The 19,580-nt window shown below is 34.7% G+C and overlaps 1 protein-coding gene across 4 annotated transcripts in view; it reads left to right on the top strand.

The window, feature by feature from the left end:
* pax5 (paired box 5) overlaps window positions 1-19,580 on the top strand; it is a 252,687-nt gene that overhangs the window by 32,038 nt on the left and 201,069 nt on the right. The window contains exon 2 of one of the 4 annotated variants that reach the window (XM_039758293.1): window positions 8,256-8,386. The exons of the other annotated variants lie outside the window; for them this stretch is intronic. Coding sequence (XP_039614227.1) covers window positions 8,385-8,386 — 2 coding nt within the window. The 5' untranslated portion in view covers window positions 8,256-8,384. The remainder of the gene's footprint in view (window positions 1-8,255; window positions 8,387-19,580) is intronic. 4 annotated transcript variants of the gene reach the window in all.

Raw genomic sequence — 19,580 nt, 5'->3', positions numbered from 1 at the left:
CAGAATATCAAAAAAGTGTCCCGTGCTGCTAACTTGGATGAGTTAATGTGGGTGTGACTGTCTTTTTTAACAGAGATTCTAGCTTTGTTCCTGATGTCCATGTTACTTTCCCTTCATTAATGGATAAAGGGATCAGAAATTTTACTGACCCTATGCAAGCTGGCATCCCTCATAACCCTATTTACAAGTTAGCGGGTTAGAAAATGACTAGAAAATGAAATGTGTTGCATTTAGCAAATAAAACTAGAATTTCAAATATGACTCAATTAATAGTTTATCATCCTGTAAAATGAAGGCTTTGTACTTTTCTTGATGGATCTGTGTACCATTAAGATTTGTATCTTGCAAAGTTTAATTTTACTACCCAGATTTGACTGCTATAAATAATTGGAAACATTGGGAGTATTTTAAAATAATTAAATAATTATGTAATATGAAGTGGAATTTGTGATGCTAACAAAGTTCTAAATTATAATTTGTAATCCTTAATGTGGGATAGCACATTAGAGGTTAGGAAACTATATTGTAAATACCAGAAGTGTGTGTTTGCATATACTGTATTCATATGAGAGAGAATATTTATTACAGGCATAAAGGCAGTGAAGTAGTTAGGGTCCCTTGGTTCGGTCACTTTTTGCGTGGAAATTGGACCTTTTTTCTTTATCTGTATGCAAAAAGAGGGTAAATAATTTAAAGAACATCCAAATGATACTTAAGTTGTTCTGATAAACTAGCAAACTGTTTGAAGTCTTTATCAGAAACTTGGGCAGGCTGATCTAGTCCCTCAGTAAAAAATGGTAAAGGATTCCCTCACGGTCTTATCTATATTTTCTCACAAAAATCATTCTCCTGTTTCTTGAAGCCTTGTAAGAATATTGGTGGGAGGACAGAACTACAACTAAAATCAAACCATGGCTGAAAACACCTTCCTTTTAAGATACATGGTTACAAAAAGTGTGGATAAAAGTAGCAAATGGCAATAGGGACCAAATGTAAAGCAATGCAGTGTGACAGCCATAGACTCAGGACAGACCACACAGAAGGTTGAGGACCAGCCTGGTGAAATCTGTTTATTTGATACAGAAAAACTAAACGAAAAGAAACGTGTTTGCATAAAACAAAAGAATGGCTTTGTTTGCCAACAATGTTGCTCTGCGTGAGCTTAAAGACTGCTGGGCACTGTTTCACCTCACAGATGGGTCCAGATGATGACCTTCCTCTAGCCATCTTCTGGGTTATATACATCTGCTCCCAGAAGTAACAGGGCAGACTAGGTATCCTCTGCCTGGAGCTGTAGGTGATAAGGGAGAAACTGTTAGAGATACCGCCGCCTCTCATCCTGGGGCAGTGTTGTTTACTTTGAAGCAGTCCTAAATTTTCCCTAGCAGTGCATGCATAACAGCTAATTAAGGACAATGTAATGAGATATTTTCCAATATAAAAATAAGGATCATTGATAACAAAACATGGCACCAAAAAACTAAAATGTGACAGTATTAAAAGAAAGCTTTGATAAAATATTGTCTTTTGCAAAATTTGGTAAATGTTTTTTTAAAATAACTTCCGTACTAATGATAAAAGTGTAAAAGTCCAAAAATACCTTACTAATGAGAGTTTTCCTAGCGATGTAAAAGGGATGGCGGTTAAAAAAAAACAGATCATGGTTAGTAGAGGCAGAATGATTAGTTGGCATTAGACAAAATTAAATAGATGGACTGTCGTAGTGTCTTTCAGAGAAACTTAATGCAATTTAAATTAGGTGATGGGCTACATCCTCATAGCCTATACTCTTACACAATTCATGAAGATTGTGCTTATTGATTATTTTTTTTATAAATGAATCGTATTTTGTTATGTACATGAGTGTTTCTGTTTACACATCCTGCTGCATTTTGTCCTCTTCATTACAGTAGGATTTATCATCCTCAGGTTTCTTTAAGTGCCCTCCTGAAGTGGCCTGCTACTGAGCTGAGCAATGTCATATAGTACACAAGCTGCAATGATTATCATTATATCTGGAGAGTAAAGCAGGCTACCACATGACTGAGGCAAAGCTTTGAAGCGTCTCTTTAATAAACCAATACACCTCTCAATGACTTTTCTTCTGTGTATAGATTCCATATGGTGCCTCTCTTCTGTCAAGGATGATTGGTGTGTCTTAAAAAGCAATACGTGAAAGTCAGTTTCTGTCAGACACTTGGCACTGCAGGTCACCAAAATTACTGCATTTGTGTAGAGCCCGGCCACCTCAAGTGTTCTGTCACAGATGATTTACACATTTAAGAACGGATATACTTTTCAATAAATATAGTTTTTATACTCATGAGTGAGGGATTTAATCCTAATATGCAGTAAATTAGGGGCTTACTACAGAAATACTCATTTCCAGTGTATCTCTTAGTACTGTAAGCAAGACATTTTAAAGTAACCAGAACTTATACTTTTGTGATAAGGGCACATTTCCATATTGTTTGACATTTAACAAAGGGTTGACATATGCAACTCCTGGCTTTTAAAATTATACTTCTTTTACTATTTCTTCCTCCTTTATTCTGTCAATATTCATTTTCAATACTTCTTTGTCTTTCATTTGCTTCTCTGTGTTATATTACTGCTAGTTTTTAACTCCGGGTTGTATGTATTTTCTGCATTTATTATTCATTTTAAATTATTATTTTCATGTTTCTGTGTTATTTTTGGTGATTTTGTTTATTATTTATTTGCTGTTTCTTTTTGAAGTAGCTTCCATTTCTTAGTATTTGTGGTGGGTCTTCTCTCTGAATTTATAAGATTGTCAGAAAGAAGGATCTAGTAGTATTTTATTTTGTTTGTATTCAAGTTAAAGCGAATATTTTTATTTTGACTATTTATTTACTGGTTTTTCGATTTTCTTGCTTGTTTCTTGGATATGTGCATTTGAACCTGCTTGCCTTCGAATTGCCTTAATGGCATTTTTTTATTTCTTTTTGAGCCCTTGTTTGTTATTTACTGAAAAAAAATCATATCTATTATAATAATAAAATCTTGGGATGAGACGTGACGTCTGGAAGTGACTTTTTGGAAGCAAGTCACGTGAGACGGAGACTTTTGCCATGAGATTCTTTTGAGTCACTCCCTACTTTCAAACAAGACCACAGTCATCAGATGCATTTAACCTGGACAGACACCAATCCATTAGGGCTTACTTATGAACACACACTCACAAACACACACTTACGAAGATCCAGTTTAGAATCACCCATTCCTTCAAATATGGCAATGAGAAATGATGAAGTCAAATGAATTGACACGAAAATTGTCAATCAGTTACACAGCAAATTGATTAAATGCGTATCAATAGACTACACTGAAGCATTTGGTGGTTAACGTGCAGAAGATGAAAACATCAACTTACAATATCCCAAATAACTACAACTGTTAACACCATCCGGTCTTCCACTGCACGAATTACTGTTGAAAGAAGAATATATCATTATTGCGTAATTTATGTCTGAGTGATGGTCTATGCAATAGGACAAGATCAGTTGTATTCAAAATTGGTCAAACAATTCTGACAAAAAATTTTAAAAGGCGACAAGAAAGATAATGTAGTACATATTCTGCAAATAACATTAGACAAAAAAGTAGATCTTAATATGTCATTCATATTAAAACATTTACAGTTTCCAGTGAGAATAGCTTTTGCAATGACAATTAAGAAATCACAGGGACAAACATTTGAAAAAATAAATTTTTTTATTAGAGAAAAAGAAATGATATTCACTCACAGGTAGTTATATGTTGCGTTGTCACAATGTAAATCCAAACATGGAATCAAAATTCAATGCAGTATTGACGAAAAGTAATTCCAAATATGGTTTTAACTGAGGTTTAAAAGTAAAAGTGAAAATAATGCATATGTAACAATTCCCATGAAAATAACAATCTCTTTAAATTGTATATCCGGTTAACCAAACCTGGGGGTTGGTGAGTGAAGCGACCCCCAGGCCGCCAGATGGAGCCCTCCCTACAGCATGGAGGTGCCCCGAATGCCAGCAGGGAATTATGGACAATGGAGTTTTTATCCACAGCCCTGCTGTATACCACGGGGGCCGCTAGAAGGCGCTGCAGGGAGGAACAACAATAGTTTTCCCTACAACCCGGAAGTGCGTCCTAGTCACATGGACAAAGGAAATGATGTGCTTCCGGGTTGAAGAACAGGAGTTTTTATCTGACCCGGAAGTGTTACCAGTCACATGGACAAAGAAAGTAACACTTCCGGCTCAAGGACTATAAAAATGACTGTGGGAGATCCCAGGGTTGAGCTGAGTCGGGTGGCAGGGGACAACACATCTGGGAGAGAGGTGGATTGTTATTGTAGTGATTATCGTTATTTATATGAATATTGTGCAGTGGAGGGTGCTTCGTGCACTGTACTGTCCTATTAAATTTAATATTTGGACTTTTACCTGGTGTCTGGCATCTGATCTGAGGGTTTAAGGGGACGACAGCGCCCCCTATCTGTCACTATATATATATATATATATATATATATATATTAGGGCTGTTCGATATAACGATATATATGTGACAATATGACAATATGAAAACGTCTATCGCTGCACATTACGCTATCGTTTGTTTCGTGGTGTCGCAAAATAAACTGTTTACGGCAATATTTTTTTCATTGTTTTGATGGCCACCACGTGGATGCAGACACACTAGCATGGCTGATGAAGACGAGGCAACACCAGGTAGCTCCACACAGAAGGACCTTGTTCCTAAACGAGGGGCTACCACTTTAGTATGGAGATGGTTTGGATTTGAAGAGTCTGACATGGACCAGAAAACGGTACTTTGCAAATTATGCTGCAAACCGATCGCTACCACAGACTCCAACACGACAAACCTCTTCTACCACCTCCGCAAAAAGCACGTGAGCGAGCATGCAGAGAGTTTACAACTGAGAGGCAGGCCACGTAGGATATTACAGTTGTAAAGGTACTATTTAAACGAGCATGTTAAAAGCTTGGAAGATTAATTGCTACCAAAACAATTTGCTTAAGGCATAATTTTCCCTGCAGCGTTTGCTGTCAGCGTTAATCTTGTTAAAATTACGTTTACGCCACAACTGCATTAACACGGCAAATCTCCGTTAACGAGTTACCGCGGATCGCCCGTGCTTGGGGCTGGACGGCATCAACACATTAGCGCCGTCCAGTCCCACGCACGGGGCGATCAGCTGTAACTCATTAACCAAGATTTGCCACACTACGATATGCAAATTAACATTTTACTAGAATGTAGCCAAAAAAATATTATATTTAATACTATATATTTAATATATTTTTTCGTAAGCCTTATTGCTGCTACAGTTTGAAGTACAATGTTTACATTTGGTTTTGACAGTTAATGTTAGACTTGTATTTATTTTGTTTAAAGGGTTTATTGACCTTATATAGTTTAGTTGTTAGTGCTTTGATCCTTTTATATTTAATATATGTTGTGAGAGTTATTGCTGCTACAGTTCACATTTTGTTTATGTCAGGCATTTTATATAGCAGTATTTTATATTGGGCCTTTAGTAATTTGTTTTTGAAAAGTGTTTTATATTTGATACATTAACATTTTATGTTTACATTCTAAGTCAAACATTTGCTCAAATGTTCTAAATAAAAGAACAGAAATAATTACAAGTTGAGTACTTCTCATTTTTGATTTTTTTAATTTAAATGAAAAAAAAGGAGTGGTGATTATATAAACTATTCACTGAATACAAAGAAAATGTACTATATTGTGATATCGGGATATGAAATGAAATATCGGGATATAAGATTTTGGTCATATCGCACAGCCCTAATATATACTGTATAATAATATATATATATATATAAAACAGAGATGTTTACGCATTAGTTTCTCTGTACAACAGCCACCATTACTGAGCTATTCTGATTTTTGACATTTGTTTTAGGAATTTTTGATGCGCAGTTTTGGTCTTGTGCTTTTGTACCTGGTCTTATCTGCTTTTTACAATCCCTTGTCTGTTTCTAGATTCTGCCTGTAAAGTACCCATGTTCCCTTTGGATTTCTTTATTGTACCATCTGCCTGATTGTGTTTCAACACATTCCTGATTTCTGATCAGTCTTTGCATTATGCTACCTTTTTGTCATGCCCTTTTCTGTGTTGGCTCAGCATGATAACCTAGGTTTGCACCGCCAGTGATGCTTTACAGAGCAGTGCACACTTTGTCAGACCAGCACGTTAGGTTTTTTGTCATAGGAATGCCGATGTTGACTCGCTGTGCTGTGTGTACTTCCTTTCGCAGGACAAACTGTAGTATTAACTTGAATCTGACCTTTTTTGGTTCAGAGGTCAACCATTTTATGTCTGGTGATTTAGTAGCTGGTCAAAGTTCTTATGTTACACTAGTGTTGACTGTTTTACATTCAGAAGGAATCAAAGCAGAATCTAATGATGATCCCGTACCTAGCACAAGTGAAGCACAATTCATTCTGTGTCTTTTATTGATAAAACAGTATTTTTCAAAAGCTGTTGTATTCATAGAATAAGCAGTAGATAAATCTAATGATATATCTGATTTATCTTGTGATATCTGTACCATAAATCTCCATATGGAAAGGCAAAATTTTCTCAGCAAGCAATTTAAAAGTAACTCTAAAAGAACATAGGATTGTTTTGTCTTGACCGGAGCTACTATACATCCTCTTTTTACATTCTGATACATTTTTCTGCTTCTTTATTATTGTCTGTTGCCTGACCCATGCTACATCATTGGTTACCCTGACCTATGAGCGGTTTGCCTCATAGTATCAAACAAAAGCCTAAAAATGCCATTAGTAACTTTTTTCTAGTCACGCTAACAAAACTCCTTTTTGTAATCCAGAGACCAAAATAGAAAGAAGGAGTTGGCACGTTAGAGATCTGAACATTCCCCAAATGATAGTATTAGCTTACAATGACATGACAGACTCCCAGACATGTATAAAGAGTCTAGGAAATTGATTATGGGATTCGGTTTGTAAACTGGCATGCATAAGAGTACCACTCAGAAGGAACTGTGCATGTTCTTTAAAAAACAGGTAGACAACAAATCCAGTGTTATTTGACAGCAAGACTCCATTCTATTCCACCTCAATAATTTCAGTCACTGCCGTAAATGACAGGTATCAAACATTTTAAATTTGCTTAATGTGAAGTTTTGTGAAATTATTCCTATGCGGGAGAGAAATGGGAATCATGTATAATGGCTATAGCTAAACAAAGTTACAAACTTCATGAAAACGGAGAAGTATCTTGAATATTAGTACTGATGACATCAACAAGGTAAGTGATCAATTATTGAGATTTTTAAAACATTTTATAAAAAGATAACTCCTTTCCACTTGAAGATAAATGCCATTATGAAATCCCAGGCTGATTTTCAATGATTCTGGATTTTTTAAAAGCTTTTATCTATAAGAAAGTGTAAATTTCTTTGGCACAGATATTACCACACTGTTTATATACAACTGAAGAAGAGCTACAGGGTCACGGGGGTCTGCTGGAGCCAATCCCAGCGAACACAGGGCGCAAGGCAGGAAACAAACCCCGGGTAGGGCGCCAGCCCACCGCAGGGCACACACATACACCAACACTAGGGACAATTTAGAATCGCCAATGCACCTAACCTGCATGTCTTTGGATTGGGGGAGGAAACCCACTCAGACACAGGGAGGACATGCAAACTCCACGCAGGGAGGACCCAGGAAGAGAACCCAGGTCTCCTAACTGCCAAGCAGCAGCACTACCACTGCACCACCCCAAAAATGATAATTCTTGGATATTAACTTTGCAAAAGTTAACAAAGCAACTACGTAATATAGTCACATAATACAGATGTTACTATTTTTATAGGTTTCCTAAAATCCTTCTTAATCAGAAATTTTATGAACGAGCATAAAAAACATTTTTGTTAACCCTGCTGTTGAGTTGGCTTAGCAAAGAGCATCACAGGTCAATTAATAATCAATCGATTATCATATTCTTTCATTATATGATGACATTTTTAGTGCCCCAGTGGGATTCAATACATTTGTGAAAAGCATATGAAATAAACAGGCCATCATTATTTAATAACCAATTAGAACAAGGAATATAATAAGCACAAAATCAGTCACGTATTGTTTCTTAGATGAATGTGAAAGAAATTAGAAACACACTGTAAAAATATAATAAAAAAAACATTTCCTTAGAACATCTTGTTCTTCTTTAGATGACAACAACGTTGGTGTTTACTAAGGCACACTTTCCAACTGCAGGAAGGATCAAAAATCAGAAGAGAGAGTGAAGGGGATAATTGTCTGCACATCTGAACAGCCTTGAGACAATTTGAAAATTGTTTATGTATGTATTTAATTTATATAATATTTTTCCACAATTCTAAAATGAAGACGAATAACTAAATTCCATAATGTATTAAAAATTCTCATACTCCTTCAGGCTTATTTGTCATATATGTAAAAAATAACTCAAGAACAATAAAATGAATGCAAACTTTTTCCAATAAATAAAACGATTATGTAAAAACAGTAGTGACCACAATAGCCTGAAATACACTCTCTGCTCTAATATAGGGAATTTTGATATTTCCAACTTCTATCCTTTCTTTCTCAATTACATAAGGTAAGAGTACACCTAGGGTACTTTTCCTGGAAACAATCAACTTTAGTGAATAACGAACGAGGTAAGAATGATGTAGGTAAAGGACAACTGGATTTTGCTAATGTTTCCCTAAAACTTCATTATCTGACATTTAACAAATGAATTTATTTATTTTTTGGTTAAACTTCATGATCTTTTTATTGGGAAAAAAGACTATAATTTATAACCTGGAATGAATGTAAACATGAGAACTGATGATGGTCCCTCGCTGAAGATCACTTAGGGAACAGTCACAACCCCCACACTCTTTTCCCCACAGTGTGACCCACAACAAATTAACACTTTTGAAGTCTCCACATGCCATCTGTTTTTATTTTTGTATATTTTCAATTTTTTTGAGCACTCTTCAAAGTTCTATTTAGTTTTCAACATGGCAATACAACTGCAGCCATTTTGTTTTTATAATATTACATTCTCAGAAAAACCAACATTAAGTTTAACTATACCCACAATACAGCACTGAGTGAAATTGGAACATTTGTCACATCAGACTGCACTCAGCTAACAAGCTGCATGCATGAAAAAAATGGCAAGTCCAAACAGTATTATAAGCAAAGGGAACATTTTATAGTTCTCCAAGTGCTTTAGTATTGAAGGTAGTATAGTTATTACTAATTGATGCTTAGCTGATCTTTAGGGACATAACCACCAACCTTTACATGTACTTTTTGTGGACAGAAGGAATATTTCAACTTTCAATGTTTTCCATACAGCAACAATATGAATAAATTAACTTTTTGCAAGAGGTATGAGTCAACTAATTTTTTTTTCTAAGAGGGATAAGATAAGGAGCGGAGGACTTTGCAATCATCATTTGTACAAATTCTTCATAACTGACCTGTCCATCTCCATCAATATCTGCTTCTGTAATCATTTCATCTTCTTCTTCATCTGTTAATTGTTCTCCTAAGTTTGTCATGACATGATGTAATTCTGCTGCATTTATGCAGCCATTTCCATCCTTGTCAAATACTCTACCTCTGTTGGGTTTTAGCCAAGTGATCTCATTACTGTCCCCAACTCTTTTTTTGTAATGGTACCATCTCTGTACCTGTCAAATAAGGAGAAAGCTCCCTTGAATTCATCAGTTCCTTGGTCAGCTGGTCAGTCAATCGTTGAATGTGTTTAAAGTACTTTTTTGTTGGTTTCCTCACAGCATTCATGTCAGTAAAGCAGACAGTCGATAACAGTAACATCGATCCTACATATGAGGTCAAATATATATTGTCACACTTGACATGCAAATGTAAAAAAAAAAAAGTGAATACCTTTATTCATCTTATATCCTGTTGAATATTTGTGAAAGAAAAGATCTTATAAATTATTATTATCACTAATAATTGGCACTATGTGAATTTATCTGGCAACCACTGTCTGTCACTAAGGTTGGAGTTAGCCAGTTTAAAGAGCACTTAGCAGTTAATGACTGGGCCAGGGTCACATAGATTATTAAGGATTTACAGCATTATTTTTGATTACTACAGGTTTTGGAAACACTTGTAAATAAAAGAATAGATCTTAAGATGGAGTTTACAATTATCTTAGTGTTACAGTGCTTTATGGTACTGTAACTGACACCTGACTGGTTAAGAACGATAGATAGATAGATAGATAGATAGATAGATAGATAGATAGATAGATAGATAGATAGATAGATAGATAGATATGAAAGGCACTATACAATTACTAGATAGATAGATAGATCCCAGGAAGAAAAATTCACTTGCTCAAGTAGCACCACAAAATAGTAAAATCAAAGTGTAAGCTTTTATATAAGTGCTAGTTACAGAGTTTTATGCACAGTATAATATTATTAATGAAATTCAAATAAATATTGCCAGTAGTTAGTGCAGGCTCAGCATCCAAGAATCAAGTCCCACACCTAGTTGTTGTCTGTTTGAAGTGCTGGTTGAGCAAAGAGAATCGCGTTACACATGAACATTTCAAATGAGGTATTAAAGAACTTATACAAATCTGTAAAGCTGTGGGATTAAAAGGAAATGCCTTTTACTGGACTTTAATTTATTCATGTCTTACTTACATTTTGTTGAGTTCATTTTGTTGAGTTCATCTATACCTACTAGCTTTGCATACATTTGATGATTTGTAATTCTGTTAATTGTTATGCTGAATGGTTTCATAGTGTGTTATTATTTATAGAAGTTGTATTTTTCTGTCAAAAGTATTGGGATTTTGATTAAATTAAAATAAGTAGAACACAAGCATTCATCATAAGAAAACTCTGTATACTTCAATTGTTTCAGATGTGTATCCAAATAAATAAGTAAACCTTCAAACTTATTCAAGCATGACAAAAAATAGTACTGTATATTTAATTTCTACTGTCTGATTTAAACAGCAAAGGTCAATGCAACAGCAGCACTATCTGTTCTAAATAATGTTAAGTATTATACAATCTGAGATTTGAAAAGGATATTTGTAATCAGAGTAAAAATAATCTAACTGATCAGTTTAAAATCTGATTCGTTAATTAAAACCACAAAATACAAAACCACACCAAAAAGGAGCCAATAGTCAAAATATACTGTGTGATGGATGGAAAGTTATATTATCAGTATAGGGGTTACACTGTTTGTGGGAAAATAAAGGTGTATCTTCATTTATTATAGTATTAATGGAAACTCACTATATAAATATGTTCTATTATTATTGCCATTTGGTGCTTGCATTCAAAACACATAATCGTAAACTCCAGAGATTAATACCTACTATATTTATAGCTTTTATCTCCTTCTTATTCATATTGTTGAGTCTTCAGGTTTGAAAGTACCGTATTTGGGAGAGCTGCATTGGTTGAATGCTTTTCTGTATTTACTTAACAGATGATCTTTTGCTTGGTTCATTTTGTTTTGCCATAAAATCAATTTTTGATATAGGTCAATCTACAACAAATATCAAGAAAAACAAACAGTGATTAATACTTTCTAATTTTTAAAACTTTCTTGTGTTTTCAGAGTGGTACTGAATAGTGATAATACATTTTCATTCAAGTGCTTTTTGAGATTCAACAGTCTTCAATGGCACTCCATGTCATACTTGTAATGCATTAATGGGATTGCCTAGTATTTAAGAAACCGCAATAATAGAAGATTTTGCTCCCACTCCTTTTGTGTAAGCCAGCACAGCTGTTGCCTGTAGAAATTACTCATTCCTCCTGTATCTGCATGGGTTTTGCTCCAGGTACTTCAGTTGTACTCCCACATCCTCGAACCTGGGCAGGTGTGGTTAAACTGATGAATCTAAACTGTGAATGGGACTATTACACTGTGTGTTTGCAGGCTCAGTAATGGGCTTGTGTCTTGTGCAGGGCTGCTTCCTGCCTTGCTTCTGCAAACACAGGCTTTGGCGCCTCACGACACAGAGTTGTATCAAATGGTTTTGAAAGTGTTAATGTAGATTATTTTTTTGAATCTCTGTTTATGCAGATAAACAGATGCTGCTAACATACAAATATGAAAAATATCATGTTGTCTATTACCTGCTAATTATTTGTAATAAGACGTGCAAATAGACCATATATTTTATCACATTTTTTTTCTATTTGTCACTGCATTCTGTGCCTTGCTACATTGTTTTTAATGCAGTCTGCTAACCAAAAAATTTCAATATACAGTATGTACAGATTTCTGTTTTAATAAGAATATTTGGTTTTTTTTCATTCATTTAATTTCTGAACCTGCTTTTCATAGTACACGATCACACAGAGGCAGCATCTATCTAGACTGCAAGCCACTTAGGGCAAATACGATGAACCCTAGACAGTTTATACACCTTTACAGGAAATACATATAAATCATGAAAGATACTCAGCGAATAAAGGGCATTTTTATAATTAAAATATGTACTCAACAATCTGTTTTCTGAACCTAGTACAAAATATGCCTCTGTAACACTTGGAGTTATCATGCATTTTCAATGAACCTATCATGGTTAGATAGCACTTGACCACATTATAAACTTAGGTGTAATGACATTTTATTGGATTGTGATTGGATCACTTACTGTACAAGGTGGTCACAAACAAAGAGCAACCACAATTAGCACAAGTGTAAATGCAAATGCTTTTTATGTTCACATGCAATAATTTTATGCAGGGAAGGTGACATCACATTTCTGTGTTGACATGGTGGCACGTTAAGGCCAGGTGTATGTAAGACAGCAAAATTATTTTTGTATATTCGTATACAACCTAGATACAAAAAATCTGTTAATGCCAGATTAAAAAGGGAGAAATTGGGTCATAAGAAAATGAAGTCTATCACACCATAATAAAGTACAAGGCAGGAACCAAACCTTGACAGAAAGTCAGTCCACCACAAGCCACACTTCTGCCCAGCCTTGTATTTTACTTGCATCATGCTTTTTTATTTTACAACATATGCCTTTGGCCTACTGGAAAAAAACAGAGTATTTAGAGAACTCAGGGGAATTTGAAAAGAATGTGCAAACCTTACTGTCGAAGTGTGAAGACTGAGATTTACTCATTACTTAGGTCGTATTTTCATCCAGTCATTTTCTGTCATGATCCTGGTGAGTACAAGGCTTGTTCTAGACAGTCCTCCAAAGGAAACAGGATAAAGTCCCACACATTGGACATAATACACAAGTCATAAGGCTACTTAACAGTCACTCATATGACAACCGCATGTTTTGGTGTTGTATTCATTGTCTGTTATTGATATTATACCTATTACTAGTCCTTGGGGAAAAACACAAGTACAAATTTCTTTGTACTGTGAATACATGACAATAAATCTGCATATTTTAGCAAATCATGGCAAGGAGGTTTGTTATATTACATTGTTTTCTAAGTATATAATTTCACGTTGAATTGACATTACAATTTGGGTTTGTGTTGTACTTCTTTATCATTGTATACTTTTAACTTATGTGTACAGGAATGAATTGAATAAAACTGAAAAAAATAACTTATTTGATTATCATTTAAATGTTTTTTCCTAAATCCCAGTTTCCTTAGTTTTAGATGGTAGTTTAGATGGTGGAATCTGGATCATTTCTGTTGTGTATGAAGGTGACACATAAAGATAACTGGACAACACAAATATAACTGGACAAGAAATTGCATTGCAAATATGGTAATATACTAAGAAATGCTTCTGTGTCTTCAAAACTAAGAATTTTACTGAAAACTTTGGATATACTTTGTTGCAGATATTAATAAAAGAATAAATAAAGTAGCTCACAGTGTTCTCATCCCACTAACAAATCAAGACTGATAAAGAAACAGTCTGTGATGTAGTGCTGGCATGTGTGTTACTGCATTCTTCCATATTGTAATCCTCCTTGAATTATGTGGTTATTGCTCTCTACACTTAAAAGGTTATATATCTTATGTTTTCCTCTAAATAAATAAATACACCCACATGATTTCTGACACTTTTTTGGTTGTTTCTTATGATGCTATGGTTTGCAAAGATAATACTTTTGGTTTTTTGGTTTTTAAAGTGTCCTTTTTCGCTTACTTGTTCCTCGAATAAATTACAAGCTTCTTCATGCTTATTATTGTCAAACCTACCAGTTATTCCGTACTGTTTGAGCTGTGGGTATCACAACTAAGCATTGCACTATACTGTATTATTTTTCAGAACTTGATTTCTATGTCAAATGCCATTTTAATTTATGCTTATTGTCTTTTTTCAGCTATGTTAATCAAACATGCCAGGTGTGGTATATCAAACATATACAGAATATGTTTTTAAATTGGCGTCTATCCATGATCTTATACAGATGGCACATGCATCTAGTTTGTGGGTACACTCTAGAGAGATAATACATTATAATCCATTATAATTCTCACATTTTCTGGTAAAAAAGATTAGGGTGATTGTGTAGTGCACACATACCACATTATGCCTCTGTATAGGTGACACTATGTATTACCAAATCATGGCTGCTTGTTCTGGGTCCTTAGATTTGGGCTTCATGGTTTGCTTGTTTGCTTAATAGCCACTATGAAAATGCTCACCTTATAGAATATTTCGGCACATGTTTTACTTTCACAAGTAAGTCAGTCTATTCAGTCAGAGATAACCATGTTAATTCCACAAACTGTGTACCAAGAATGAAATAAAGTAAAATAGAACCTCACACATACAGTAAATAAACAAATTCTCAGAGGAAACCTTAATTAATATAAATAAAAGACAAAATTAAAATATTATTTATAAAGCAGTTACATATGATCTAATCATGAATGCATAATAACGTAAGCAAGAGGAAACCATTGACACTATTAAGCACTTTTGGTTAGCTACTAGATAGAATGTTGCCAATATCTTACCCAGAAACTACTTAACATTTGTCAAGCTTTCATTTTCAATTACATTACATAGTTTGTTCCAGACTCAAAAAAAAAATGTAATTATTTAGAAACGGCAACATTTTTATTTTTGTTTGATTTCCTGTTTAGTTACCAATATTTTACTTACTGTGGATATCTGAATTTTAAATATTTTTTGTTTAGTGTTTCTACATATCCTTAGAGGATGTGTAACTGTTTCAGCTAAAATAAATGAACATTCAATATTTTTGCTTTTTTTTACATTTTAAAAATTCTTAAAAACAATTCAGAATTAATAAAAATAAACTTCATAGTGTTTCCCAGGTGAGAAAATGGATAGGCTCAATGCTAAAAAGTAATTATACATTATATACACTCACCTAAAGGATTATTAGGAACACCATACTAATACGGTGTTTGACCCCCTTTCACCTTCAGAACTGCCTTAATTCTACGTGGCATTGATTCAACAAGGTGCTGAAAGCATTCTTTAGAAATGTTGGCCCATATTGATTGGATAGCATCTTGCAGTTGATGGAGATTTGTGGGTTGCACATCCAGGGCACGAAGCTCCCGTTCCACCACATCCCAAAGATGCTCTATTGGGTTGAGATCTGGTGACTGTGGAGGCCATTTTAGTACAGTGAACTCATTGTCATGTTCAAGAAACCAATTTGAAATGATTCGAGCTTTGTGACATGGTGCATTATCCTGCTGGAAGTAGCCATCAGAGGATGGGTACATGGTGGTCATGAAGGGATGGACATGGTCAGAAACAATGCTCAGGTAGCCCGTGGCATTTAAACGATGATCAATTGGCACTAAGGGGCCTAAAGTGTGCCAAGAAAACATCCCCCACACCATTACACCACCACCACCAGCCTGCACAGTGGTAACAAGGCATGATGGATCCATGTTCTCATTCTGTTTATGCCAAATTCTGACTCTACCATTTGAATGTCTCAACAGAAATCGAGACTCATCAGACCAGGCAACATTTTTCCAGTCTTCAACTGTCCAAATTTGGTGAGCTCGTGCAAATTGTAGCCTCTTTTTCCTATTTGTAGTGGAGATGATTGGTACCCGGTGGGGTCTTCTGCTGTTGTAGCCCATCCGCCTCAAGGTTGTGCGTGTTGTGGCTTCACAAATGCTTTGCTGCATACCTCAGTTGCAACGAGTGGTTATTTCAGTCAAAGTTGCTCTTCTATCAGCTTGAATCAGTCGGCCCATTCTCCTCTGACCTCTAGCATTAACAAGGCATTTTCGCCCACAGGACTGCCGCATACTGGATGTTTTTCCCTTTTCACACCATTCTTTGTAAACCCTAGAAATGGTTGTGGGTGAAAATCCCAGTAACTGAGCAGATTGTGAAATACTCAACAACAACCATGCCACGCTCAAAATTGCTTAAATCACCTTTCTTTCCCATTCTGACAATCAGTTTGGAGTTCAGGAGATTGTCTTGACCAGAACCACACCCTTAAATGTATTGAAACAACTGCCATGTGATTGGATAATTGCATTAATGAGAAATTGAACAGGTGTTCCTAATAATCCTTTAGGTGAGTATACATTACATACATTATATATTACAAACTTAATAACCCTTAAATTTGTAGTATTTTGTAAATAACTATTGTTAAAAATTAAAAGCTTCTGTATATAATGTTCTTAGTATTTCCTTCTGGTACAAAGAACCCCAAACTGCAACAAATACCTCCAGAAACAACATGGCCCCATTTAGGGCAAGTTGAGGTCATGACAGTAAAAAAGCTTGAATAAAGAAAAGGATCAATGTAATGAGGATTTATTATTATCCCAGATTTTTCAGTTAAATGTGTGCCAAATATCAAGTGTGTGGCCTGAAAAACAAACTTGTGCATAAGAAACAAAGAGAGTTTGTGTTTAGTTTTGCCTTAGTAACAACGTTCTATCAGTTTTGTTTTGTTGTCTCTCTACAACCTCTTAGCAAGTGACTCCACATCCAACGTTATGTTTTACGAAATGCATTTGTGCTGAACACACACATTTGTAGTCCTTGGTAAATGTTTTATGTAACAGAATCCTTGCTACTTTTTCACTATAGTTAATAATTAGATCTTCACATTTTGTTCACTTTAGCCCCTGCTTCATTATACTTGTAACTTTTTTATAATTATTGTTTTAACAATAAAATGACTGGTTACTTCAATAATTCCTGTCAGAGTCAAACAACCAAAGCTTTAGACAGAAGTGGAACCGTACTCTATATTGCCAAGCAATTGCATTGGTTAATTTTGATAAGAATTATTATCAGTAAAACATTTTCTGTAAAAAAATAAATACCTATACAAACTAATAAAGATTTTGTCAAATTTTCCTATTTTCCTGATTGCAAGGTGTATCTTAAATAACAATACAACTGAATATAAATTTTAAAATGTTAGGCATAGGCCTCCAGTGGCTTATTTTGCATGTATATACACTGGAGTATATTTATAGATCTGAAAAAAATATTTTGATATTTTTTATTTTATATTGAACAAAAAAATAAGAAATTGCTATTATAGACACATTTGCATTTTAGAAAAAAATATGACCAAATTAAAGTTAATAAACATGTATCAGTTTAGAATCAATTACATGCAAAGTGTTTGAATACTTCAGTTGATTATTGTCAGTGTGGAGTTGGCACATTCTCCCTGCAAGAGTTTTTCTCTGGGTACTCTGGTTTTCCTCACACATTTAAAAGACAGGTTTGTTAGCATAACAACATAACCCTAACCCAACCCTAACCCTAAACAAGGAATGTACCTCCAAATGTTATAAACAATATCTCAGTTAAAAGAGAAAAAATATTAAGTTAGAAATAGACACTTATATACATATAACTAACTGAATAATACATAAAAATAATTTATAAAGAATCAACATGTGCTTACATAACACAAATATACAAGTAGTAGAATCCTAATTTGATTTTTTTAAGTCCATTAAAATAAGTCCAATTATATGGCCGGATGGGCAAGGAGGACAGAAAAAACAAAACTCCAGGGGAAAAACGCCGGAGAAAAAAAAATTTGCAGGGGTTCCAGGCCAAAAGACTGCCCAGCCCCCAACAGGCATTCTACCTAATATAAGGTGCTAAAGTCAGTCTTATAATGTTTTTAAATCTTTGGTACAAAGTATTAGTCAATTAAATGCAGTTGGTCTCATAGGCATTAGAGTATCTTATTTCATTCCATTACCACAAGTGGCTGCATAGTACTGTGATTAGGTGGTGGTGGCAGCATTAAATGCCACCATGGAGAAAACAAAAAATAAAACAGAAAAGAGTAGGGATTAATAATGACAGCACATCCAAGAAGTATGTTTGATATTTCAATTCAAATATAATCGGTTAAAAGTAGAACCAAAATTAATTGACAAGAGGCCAAATTGATAATGTGTGTTTTTAATAGTTTTTAAATTGAGTATTCCAGTTTTTTGGAGGATAACAGCAAAAGGCCATCTCACCACATCTTCTATGCTTAGCTTTCGGTATAATAAGCAAACCAGTGTTAAATGATCTGAGGTTGCGACTGGGACTGTAAGGGGACAGACACTCCAAAATATACAAGGGAACAAGATTATTCAGAGTTTTATATTCCACTAGCAGTATTTTAAAATCTATTCTAAACAACACAGGTAACCAATGAAATGACACTAAATCTGTGAAATGTGCTCAGATTTTCTTATGCAGGATAAGATTCAAGCTCCTACATTTTGAACTAAGTGCAATCAGTTGATGTCTTTTTTAGGTAGTCCTGTTAGGAGAGCATTATAGTAATCTAGTCAACTAAAAACACAAGCGTGAATTATTTTTTTAGCATCTTCCAATGTTATAAGAGGGCTTACTTTTGCAATATTTCTTAATTGAAAAACTGTAGTCCTTGGAATACAGTTAATGTGTGATTTAGAGTCCATGATCACACCCAAGATCTTAACTTCTGCCTTGATTTTGGGTGCCAAATGGTCAAGTTTATTTCTAAAATTGCACACAATAGGTACCTTGATATGAGTAGACCATTATTCAAAATTAACAGGATAGTTGAGCATTATTACCAATCATGTGTGTCTTTGCATGGCAGCACTGCTCATTTTTGATTTGTAAATGAGCCTTTACAGTAGAATAAGGTTAAACACTATAGGGTTAGGAAGTCGTTTTGGTGGTTTCAAAAATACAAAAGTGTCATTCGATAGACAAGACAGATGCAGTGGCCTATCTAGTGGCCAGATTTCAAAGCCTTTGCAAGTATGCACTGAAGACTGTAATGAAATGGACTTTTCATAGTTGACTTGACATTTCCCACCTAGGACTCTGCAGTCACTACAGGATTTATTTGAGTCAATATCAGCTAGTATCCATGAGTGTACCTGTAGAGTGTTAGAAATATAATAAGTAATCAGTAAATCACTGTTTCAAATGGCTTTGCAGATGTAAGTTGTATGTGACTTGTTGCTATATTCGCACTGACATTTAGCTTGTATTTTTGTTACCCATATAAGAATATTTTAGCTAGATTTCAATAATCT

The sequence above is a fragment of the Polypterus senegalus genome, chromosome 7 (genome assembly GCF_016835505.1).
Source record: "Polypterus senegalus isolate Bchr_013 chromosome 7, ASM1683550v1, whole genome shotgun sequence".
In the NCBI taxonomy this organism is placed as follows: Eukaryota; Metazoa; Chordata; class Cladistia; order Polypteriformes; family Polypteridae; genus Polypterus; species Polypterus senegalus.
Note: the sequence above shows the minus strand (reverse complement) of the source record. Positions and strands in the feature narration are given on the sequence as shown.